We start from the raw sequence: 11,249 nt of genomic DNA, 5'->3' as shown, positions 1-11,249 counted from the left end.
TTTGGCGCGTCTATCTTTTTTTTATTTAAAAAACTGTAAGTTGATGACAAGTTAGGAGTTAAGACTAAAAAATCGTGGACCCGAAACCCTAGAGTGTGTAGCACAGGCCCACTCCAGTTAGTAGCGTGATGCCCAAACAATTCAAGCTACACATTTTCTCTACCCACTAACAACAACATTTTTTTTTTGTCATCCACTAACAATAACATTATTAGTCCATATTAAGTGGTCAGCTAAATTAAAATAAATAAAAAAGTTATTTTAGTGTCATGTTAATTTTCTCGACATGACACTCAACATTATACTTTTATATATAAAGTATACTTCAAATCGGCCATACACTCAACATTAATTAGATACTTTATGTTCATGGCATTTATAACATTAGATTGGATTAACTTATGATTCTAGAAACTTAATGTTCTTTATGGGATATAACTTAAAGAGTTCATATTCTTCTATTTCCTATTGATCAATTCACAGTTCTTTTCAATTGGCGTCTCTCGTGCCTCTCACAATCTTAAAACAACATATGTTATCAGTGGTTCAAAGTAAAGGCCGATCGATATGGTTTGATTGATATGAGTTAATAACATGATAGTCGTAAATCTTTCATATCATTTTGAGTCTGATTGGCAGGACCAGATCTGAATAGTGAGAGTAAAAAGTGACGATGTGACATTGGCTAAGAGATAAAAAGAAAACCCGCTCTTTCATTTTTGTCTCGTAGAACAGTCCAAAGTTCATAAGTATATTTTTATACATAATAGTTACTAAAATTGAACACATACATCGGTTTATTATTACATTAACACCTTGCTCTACTGACAATGAGAGTTTTCTTCATAATACCATATCATTTTGATTAAATTTTCAACTAGAATATACTAATTTCGAAATTACATTTCCGTTTTTTAAATCCAAATCATGATTAACCAATGATTTCTTTCAAACATAAATTTTTTATGACGGTTTTGTGATACATATTAACAATTTTTACATATAATATAAATATCTTTCTCCATATAAAATGTGTACATAAAAATTTAATGACAGTTTTCCTGTAATTAACAATTTTGCTGAATATAAAAAATTAGTAATGGCATTTAAGTACTAACATCTTTAAAAAAATTAAAAGATATATAGTATGAGTATGAATAAAACATTTTATAATTTAAAAGAGATATTTGATAATAAAGCTACATATTTGAGCCATTCAAGTAAATTTATCTGTATACATTTGTGAATTTTAGCTGGAAAAAAATCGTTTGAAAAATATATATGAATAGTAAAGAATAATTGAAAATTTTCAAATTGTATGATGATGGGTTTCCATAAGCATAATCATCACACTAAATATAAATTATGACAACTCATTGTAAAAGTAAAAGATGTCCTTGATGACATTATATGAATTACACTTGTTATCCAATAGTAAATTAGTGCATCTTATCATCCATTTACATATAAATTATTAGAGTTACTGACTATTATAAATTTTGGATTGATTTCATACTTAATCACACATGATCCAATCATTTTGGGGTTTGAATTTCCTAAGTAAACTTTTTAGCTATTAATTTTTTCCTTGCTGCTTTGAATTTTTCGTATACAATCTTTTATTTAATAATATGTCAACAGAAATCAATTTTAGCATTAGAACTGAAAAACATACTGAACTCTAGAGTGTATAAAGCTTTCTTCCTTTTGGTTTCGGGTATGACCGGTAAGTTTGGAAGAAAATAAGAAGAAGAAGTAGAAAGGTGAAATTGAGAAGAATGTAAAAAGAGTGGAAAGGAGAAAATATAGCACATTATATTATCTGTTGTGAAATTTATTTAAAATATAGAGTACACTTTATCTTTGTAAACATTAAATGGCGAAAATTGATTGTCCATTTGATTGGTAGCTTCTTAACTGATTGTAAAGTAAATTTAAATGTATAACTAGATTTTAACCCGCACTTAAGAAGCGCGGATATTTTTTTGATGACCGTAAATTCAAATATTAAATGAATTTATGTTTATTATTAGATATCTAAAATATTTAAAACTGTTTTATTATTATTATTTATGTCGGGTACAATGTTTTCATTGAGTTTTCATATCCAAATCAGACTTGTGGTCGAACCGTAAGATCTAGTAACTCATATATAGTGGAATAGAATATAATAAAATGAATATAGTAAAAGTATTTGAAAATCAAAAAGACCGTTATTAACCCACTGAGAAAAAATATAATTTGTTTTTTTTGTTTTATAAATTTTTGATATATTAATATATATTTGACTTGTATAAGAAATTTCTTTTAACAAATATTGTTAAGTTTATTTATAAATATATTAATTATCAATCTACCAAAATAGTGAAGCAAGTATTATTATTTTTTTTTTTAATTTTCTATCAAACGATTATCAATTTTTTCAAAAAAAAATCAGTTTGTGACAGATATTTTATTATTAGAAATCCATACAATTTAAATAATGTTACATTTATATGTATTTATGTATAAAATGGTCTTCATAATTTGGGATTTTGTAAAAAAGGATCTAAAGTTAATTTGGTTAATTTTTTTTTCTGTAACAAAAGTTAATTGGATTTATAATTTTTTTTCTGAATGGGTTGTATCAGTTAAATTATCATTTTTAAGTTAAACATCCAAAGTCCAATTATAAAATATTTATTTTGCTGATAACAAAGTGAGATTATATAGGGATAACATATAATATATAAGTAAGACCAAAAAATAAAAAAATGAAAGGTCCAAACAACCTTTATAAGTAGATTTATCAAGAATGCTTCCCTTTTAATAGAATAGATAGATAAATTGTTACTCTAAAAATGTAATACAGTCGCATTTCATGATTTTCTTTAGAAGAATTTGGCTGAGAAAAAAAATACAAATTTATTTATCCCTCTAAACTTTAGGTAGACTAAATTGAGAAATTAAGATTTAGATTTGAAACTAAAAAAATTAACTTTAAACTAATATATCCAAATTTGGTTACAAATAATTCCTACCAAAAAAAAAATTTGGTTACAAATAATTATATAAAAATGTTTGATTATAAACCTGTCGAGGTCCATTCCAGCATTGTATATTTTGCTTGTTCTCCTCGGCTAGTGCCATCTTCAATCTAAAACGGAATTTTGATGTCGTACCTTCACCTTTACTTCTCCTCTTTCTCATCGCCGTTCGTGCTCTCTTCTAAATCGATTGGCTAGTTATCTCATGTGAATGTTGTCATCGATTCCAACATCATCTAACTGTTTGTTTCTCCACCGTTACTCCTTAAGTCGTTTTTAGCAAGGATTATGAAAAGTATTCCCAAATATATAGTACTACTACAATAAGTTGATGGGTCGTCGGGATTTGGGACACCTTATTACACCGTAATGATTATTAAGTACTATATAATCAAATACTGATAAGAAGTAATCAAAATGCTTGACTTTTTGATAACGAACAACTTGGCACCAACATTTAACAAGTCATTAGACATTCACAAAAACACAAATAGATGCTTTTAGAAACGCTGTTACAAGCTTATTGTATATCTTTTGTCAACACATATTGTATTTTAACAAATTATTACAATATTCGAGAGGGAAAAATCATTCATGGTAAGAAATGTCAATAACGATATGAGATCAATGATTATATAAAGATATCATTATGATCCTCACATGGGCTCTCTCAGGCCATGTGACTCCCTCTTTTGTGTCACCCATTCTTCAGGGCTCTTGTCTATTCATAAATAATGTCCATACTACGTATTTAATAGGTTCGTGTTTTTATATATAGCGTAAGAACATCGTCTAACATTCTATTATTCAGTAACAGAATTTTGGTCTAATCATTTGTATTTCTCAATATTATAATGCATTTTCTTGTATTTAAATATTTCGCCTTCGTTCCGCGTACGTATGGACCGTGGACGTAGACTAATCGTATCGTCCGCGGGTGCCTCCTGGACAATACAAGGATATATTAAAGGATAAATTTAAAGTGCTTGGTTTTACAATTTTATTAAATGATTAATCGAATTCCATTCCTAGACTCCTTAAAATGGCTAATCTATTGCGATAACTATAGGGACAGTACATGCATATCTATCGTATCAAAATGTCGCAGAGTGAACAGAATCGTTCTGTTTGGCAAAAATAAACAAATAAAATCGTTCTTTTTTTTTGTAACTGAATCGTTCTTATACAAGGGAAATATTAATTTACCATAGTATAACGAATACTGACTCTCCCCCCCTCCCCCCCAAAAAAAAACTAATTATAGCAAACAAGTTAACAATGGTAAGACTCTTAAGGATTAAAAGATAGTCCCTTCAAGGTTTGTGTAAGCAAAATTTATTAGGTGGGGATAAAAACGGATTCACTTAGTTAAAACAATCTAACATTTATAAAAAAAACATTAGGTGGAGATAAAAACGGGTTCGGGTGTAATTTATGTTGATAAATATTTTTTTTTTTAAAGAAAGAAGTTAGCAGCAGCGTGAGGAGAATTATTTCCAAGACATAAACAATCAGGTAAAAACAATCTAACATTTATAAAATTCGATGAATGTTAAGATTAATAATAAATATTATGAAATATTAAAATATCCTTGATTTAGTTTAAATTCTCCATAATACTGGTTTCATAGTTATACATTCAGTTAATCTTGCAAAATCGCAAGATAAGTAAAAGAAATGTGATTTTTACTATAAAAAATTTGTGGCTGCAAGTTGATAGAAACACATAAATTTTTACAGATTGGAAAACACCATTGTCCTTTTGAGTTTCGATATCTCAAACCTCTAAATTCTGAAAACCGAAAATAAAATAAATTTTTTGATTTGTACTCTCAAAAAGTGAGTATTTCTAGATTATTACATGTTTTTATCCTTTCATTTAGCAATTAGGAAATACAATATTTATATAAGCCCTTCTAAATATGAGTATAGCCAATTACAATACGGTTTTCTAAAACTGGTGTGGTGGATGAGAAGGACCGGTGCATGTAAGATCGGAGGGCTGACGGTGAAGGCATGTTAGAAATGAACGGTCCAGATGTTCGACCCATGAATGCAGGGGCTTGGCCAGACAAGGCTCACATGGACGAACGTGACCTTTAATTCAAACCCGAAATCGGTTTCCCATTATTGGATCTTAAACCGGTTCAGATGTGTCTTACGATATCGTACTTTTTATATAAAAATTAATTTCTGAATAATGTTAAATTTGTGAGTCAACAATAATTGGTGAGGAAATGGGTGGGGTCCATTAATCCATTGACTTAATTAACTCTCCTAATCAGTCAAAAATGTGTTTTCGATTTGGAGAAACATAATACGAGATTATTAAATAGACCGACAAATGTAAACGCTTGTTTTTTTTTGAAAGCTATATAATGTTTAAATGTTTCCAATTTTCTGAATTTAACCAGAGAAAAAGAGATGGTACAAACGAAAGTACAGATACGAAAGATGGGGGATACATGCATGATCAAAAGGCGAGTAAACATGTATCAACGACAATATACAGCCATAGCTAGACGTTGCGAAAATGAATAAAAATAATAATGTGTACATGTATACTCAGTCCTGTGTATACTGTGACAAAAAGTATGTACATTGCAAGGTTTGGATAGTTCGTTTAACTAGAGTTATGTATTTACATTTTTAGTTTAGGATAAACTGTAGAGTTATGTATTTATAAAGTAGTACAAGTAGGGTAAACTGTAGAGTTATGTATTTTATTTACATGTATCCTTTTAGTCTAAGATAAACTGTAGAGTTATGTATTTGTAAAGTAGTACAAGTAGGGTAAACTGTAGAGTTATGTATTTACATATATCCTTTTACAGTTGCCAAAAAGAAGAAGGTTTATCGTATGACGTTACTTTGTAACATCTGAATATCTGATGGGTGTTTTTTTTTTTGAGCAAATAATATCTGATGGGTTTATTATGTATTCTTTCATCTGACATTGAACTCCATATACAACTACGAATGTTTCAGGAAGTTAACTATTCTCTTCAAATACAATAACATTGAGTTTCAAAAAAAAAATATACAATAACATTTCGTATATATTTTTGTTTTTATTTTTGAAAAAGGGCAAACGATATATTGTAGTTTCAAAAAAAAATACAATAACATTTCGTATATATGATATGACATTTTAAGTTCCTTTTTTAAGTTCTACATGTTAGTGTGACAAACTATATATATATGCACCAAGCCCGGCTTTGTGCATGTGCTGGGAGCACATTTGCACAGAACCCATTACAATTTATAAAAAATTACTCCAGATTAAGCCATGAAATATTTTGAAATTATTTTTTTTTAAAGAAAAAAACCCTAAAACTATTTTTTATTCTCTTTGAAAAGGTTTCAAAATTTCTATTTTAGCACTGGGCCTCATTTCCAACTGAGACGGGTCTGATATGCGTGAATATGCTTTGTGAAATTTTAATGCTCGTATTATTAAGATAAACATACGTATATACTTCTCAACCGAAAATTGGCCGCAAGACAAGCTGGTTTAATTTTTATCGTTTACTTTGTTTACTTTTGTCACCAGTATTGTTTTATTAAAAAGTCACTTTACTTCTTTTTTTTTTGATTAAAGAAATCACTTTACTGCACATCAAACCAATTAAAGGATGACAAAAGGGTAATCATTGTAAAAGGCATCCACAGTTCTTTCGTTTTGGTCTCCAAAAGCATCAGTAGTTACGTTGAAGAAAGTTAATGTACGTACGGTACACTGTGCACATGGTATCGTAACAAATGTAAAAAAAAAGAAAATGGTAAACCATTTTCAGGAGAATGTATGTGAAAGCCATGGTCATAATCTGGTGTGATGCAGATCTAAATTCGGATCTTGCGAAAATTTACAAAACGCCTTGACTTCCTGATTACAGACGCGTGTTTATCGTAACAAATGTATGTATGATGTATCTGTTCTCTTCAGAGTGATGGCTCACAAAACGAACTTTTGTTTGGGGCACCCAGTTCAATTTTTTTTTCTTTTGAGATCTAATTCTCTTTCACGTCCCTTAAAAAAACTGCAAGAAATTCATCATTATTGTTTTATTACAAAATACACAATCGTTTTGGCTTAGCCAGGAATCTATTCTTTCACATGTCAAGTGAATTCTAATATATGCATATTATATTTATCCATTTGACATGTGTATAGATGCGCTTAAATTATCAGTGAAAGTGACCAGAAATATTAAACGTAGAACTAGAAAATTCAATTCTCTGTTGTCCAATTTTTTTTTTTAATGTTGCTTGATCAGTTTTAAATTGGTTCCTGGTTAAGCCAAAACGATTGTGTATTTTGCTACTAGCTTTTTTAGTTTGTTGTGTCTGCTCTGTTGTATTTGCAGTCTAACCATTTGGAAACTAGCTACGTAAAATAAATCAATAATACACGCAAGTGAATTACAAAATAAATGGTTATCTCCAGGTTCTCGCAAGCTATTAAGTAAACAATGTAGTTCATAAGCTCACAAGAGCTCCCATATAGAATAACAAAATTAATCAGGTTAATTTATTTTTTTCTCTATTATATTTCTATCCAATATTTAGTTTTTTTCTTGCCATTTTTGTTTTTAGACCATTTCTAACAAGACACCAAAACATCAAATTTAATGTAATTTTATCTCTAACAGAACACCAAAATTCATAGCATCCCACCAAGTTTGATGTAATATGAATAGTGTTGAACTAAATTTGATGTAACACTATTCATCACATCAAATCTTTAAAATACATATTTTATTAAGTTTCATTTAGTAATATAGTTCAATTACTATCAAAATTTTATTTAAACATAAATAGATTATATTATTTATTTATTTTCACATAATTAACAAATTAATTTTATTTAATTTTATTTTCATTTCAAAATTAAATCACTAAACGACTATTAATATTTATCACTTACAAATAATAAAAATATAAATAACAATCAAAATGTGATAAAATAATTATTTATCAATTATAAATAAATAAAAATATAAACTGAAAAAATTAAACTGAAAACATTAAATAATAATATATATAATTATTTAGCATTATAAAAATATGTACTACATGGCTATAAATTAAAGAATCTGAAAAGAGTGGGGCTTCCATAAAATTTTTATTTTATTTTTATTAAAAACCCAGAAATCAAGGAAGGAGATTTTCTTATATAAAGAAGCCAAAGCCTTCCTCACCATTTTATCTCATCAAACAAAGACACATTCAAATCTCATAAACACATTAGTAAATAAAATCCTCTGGAGAGACAATACAAAGCATGATACTTCTTCACCAATTATCTCTGTCCCTCTTCTCATGTCTCTTCCTTGTTCTAGCTCCGACCTTCACTGCCTCCAACCATGTCTCCGACCCTGAACTCGTAGTTCAAGAAGTAAACGAGTGCGTATACAAGTTTCCTAAAGCTCCTTGAATAAAAAAGTTTATATACTTTCGAACATCCACATTATAACATTGTTGTGTATATATTTGTAGGAAGATAAATGCGTCTAGAAGGAATCTTGGTGTCCTCTCGTGTGGGACCGGAAACCCTATCGACGACTGTTGGAGATGCGACCCGAAATGGGAGAAGAACCGACAACGATTAGCTGATTGCGCCATTGGTTTTGGCAAACACGCCATCGGCGGCCGTGACGGCAGAATCTACGTGGTGACTGACTCCAGCGACAAAGACGCGGTTAACCCTAAACCGGGAACTCTAAGACACGCAGTGATCCAAGACGAGCCGCTGTGGATCATCTTCGCACGTGACATGGTCATAAAGCTAAAAGAAGAGCTGATGATGAACTCGTTCAAGACCATAGACGGCCGTGGAGCGAGCGTGCACATCGCCGGCGGCGCGTGCATCACTGTTCAGTACGTGACTAACATCATCATCCACGGTGTCAACATCCATGACTGCAAGAAGAGAGGGAATGCTTACGTCAGAGACTCGCCGTCGCATTACGGTTGGAGGACGGCGTCTGACGGAGACGCCGTCTCGATCTTCGGTGGGTCCCACGTGTGGGTGGACCACTGCTCCTTGTCTAACTGCGATGACGGTCTGGTCGATGCGATCCGTGGATCGACGGCCATTACGATCTCTAATAACTACTTGACGCACCATAACAAAGTGATGCTTTTGGGACACAGTGATTCGTACACGAGAGACAAGAACATGCAAGTCACCATTGCCTTTAATCATTTTGGTGAAGGGCTTGTTCAGAGAATGCCCAGGTAAAAAATAAAGTTAACTTTTAGAGTTATTCTCAACAAGTCCTTGAATTTTATATTATTTTAGCTAATGTCATGTAATATAATATGGGGAATTGGCAGATGTAGGCATGGGTATTTTCATGTGGTAAATAATGATTATACGCATTGGCAAATGTACGCAATTGGTGGGAGTGCAGCTCCAACGATTAACAGTCAAGGCAATAGGTTTCTTGCTCCCAATGACCACGTCTTCAAAGAGGTATTAAGAGCTAATCTTATATAATGAATATAGTTCTATTTTACTCATATATATCATGAGTATTGAATTACAACTATTTGACTGGAAAAAAGGTGACTAAATACGAAGATGCACCACAAAGCAAATGGAAGAACTGGAATTGGAGATCAGAAGGTGACTTGTTCCTAAATGGTGCGTTTTTTACGCCCTCTGGTGGAAGAGCCTCTTCAAGCTATGCAAAAGCTTCAAGTCTGTCGGCTAGACCGTCCTCGTTGGTGGCTTCAGTGACGAGCAATGCTGGTTCTCTCTCTTGTAGAAAAGGATCTCGATGTTAATCCGATCCATCTACTTAAGCTACAATGCATCTAATTAACACAAAAGGAGGATTTGTTGGTCCTCCTATGTCAATTTTTCGTTACCCTTTAGTTTTATTATGGGATTGGGAAGTAAGGGTTAAAGTTGTAAGTTGGATTTGATGTGTATATTAAAGTGTTGTATGGATCCCCTTTGGACCAATGAGTTTTTTAAAAAACTTTTTGGAGTAGGGACCAATGCATGTTGTGGTGGGGGACATGCACAAGTGCTGCAAGATTATTGTTGATATTATATTTATATGGTAATAAATGAAATCAACAGCTTAATTATTAACATCCGTGTGTTAACAGTTTTTCACTTGTAATTTAGCAGCATTTTCGCATTATACATATTTGAATCAACGGTGTTTCAAAAAGTGTTTCAAAAAAAAAAAACATATTTGAATCAACGAAAAACGGTAGTAATATAAACTAATACATTATACAGCCTTTTGTCGCATTACGGCATTAGTTTTAATGACCTTCTGTTACAACTTACAACCAACACCCAAGAAATCATGGGAGAAATCCGAACCGAAAAACCAAATTAATCACTGGATATTACTATATTCTTATAGTTCTCTAGGGGTTAGAGTGTAACATGGGTATATCTAATCTTTGCGATGGTATTTAATTTGTCTGCAAGCTCTGTAATAAGTGATGAGAGGAAACTGTCAAGTGTGGTTTTTGTGAGTCTGACAAAACTAAGAACAGAATCTCCACCACATTGGACCAGATCTTGCCCTTGTGTTCCCGAGAAGAGGTGAAATTAAATTCAGCATTGGTCAATTATTGCAATTAAAGGAGAAGGAACCAAAGGAGCTGCAGTTTTTCAACGTGACACAGGATGTACATTGAATGTTGCTTTTATCTAATTAAATCATGTGACGAATGTATCATTGTCGTAATAATGTTCTAAATCGTCCGACCTCACGGATTACAACTTAAACAGAATTTGCCATTATAAGGATTAAACTTTGTCGGTGGAGAACTATTTATCTCTTCCTGCTTTTGTTAATTTGGAATAAATACACTATTTTGAGCATGTGATAGTTTGTTTTTTTCTTTCTAAACTTCGGAATGGACGCAACCTTTACTCATTTTAAAGAAGAAAGAACAGAAGAGTCATGCTTCACTTTAAATCCAATTTCAATTCAGCTATTGTACACTTTTCATACGTTTTTTTCCCGTTCATGTGCAACAGTATGTGCTAAGATCCAAATGATCTGAATTGGTTTCAATCAAGCAAACAAAGAAAGCTTAATGAGCTCATGAACATTGTCGGCAGAAGACAAAAGGTACAGAACCTTATTTGACTTTTGAAGTCAGTAAAATTGGAGAAGACCCACTAAAATATTAATTATCAAAACATCACAAGCCAGTGATTTCTCAGTTCCATTACTGTAGGAGTAG

General features: G+C 31.3%; 1 protein-coding gene across 1 annotated transcript; it reads left to right on the top strand.

Annotated features, from left to right (window-relative positions):
- The first annotated feature begins 8,172 nt into the window (after positions 1-8,172).
- LOC106379411 (probable pectate lyase 5) lies at positions 8,173-10,131 on the top strand. Its single transcript, XM_013819395.3, has 4 exons — positions 8,173-8,432; positions 8,526-9,266; positions 9,366-9,504; positions 9,597-10,131. The coding sequence occupies exons 1-4, from the start codon at positions 8,311-8,313 to the stop codon at positions 9,816-9,818; spliced, it is 1,224 nt and encodes a 407-aa protein (XP_013674849.2). The 5' UTR covers positions 8,173-8,310; the 3' UTR covers positions 9,819-10,131.
- The last annotated feature ends 1,118 nt before the right edge of the window (positions 10,132-11,249 follow it).

This window comes from Brassica napus, chromosome A7, assembly GCF_020379485.1.
Source record: "Brassica napus cultivar Da-Ae chromosome A7, Da-Ae, whole genome shotgun sequence".
Classification (NCBI taxonomy): domain Eukaryota; kingdom Viridiplantae; phylum Streptophyta; class Magnoliopsida; order Brassicales; family Brassicaceae; genus Brassica; species Brassica napus.
Note: the sequence above shows the minus strand (reverse complement) of the source record. Positions and strands in the feature narration are given on the sequence as shown.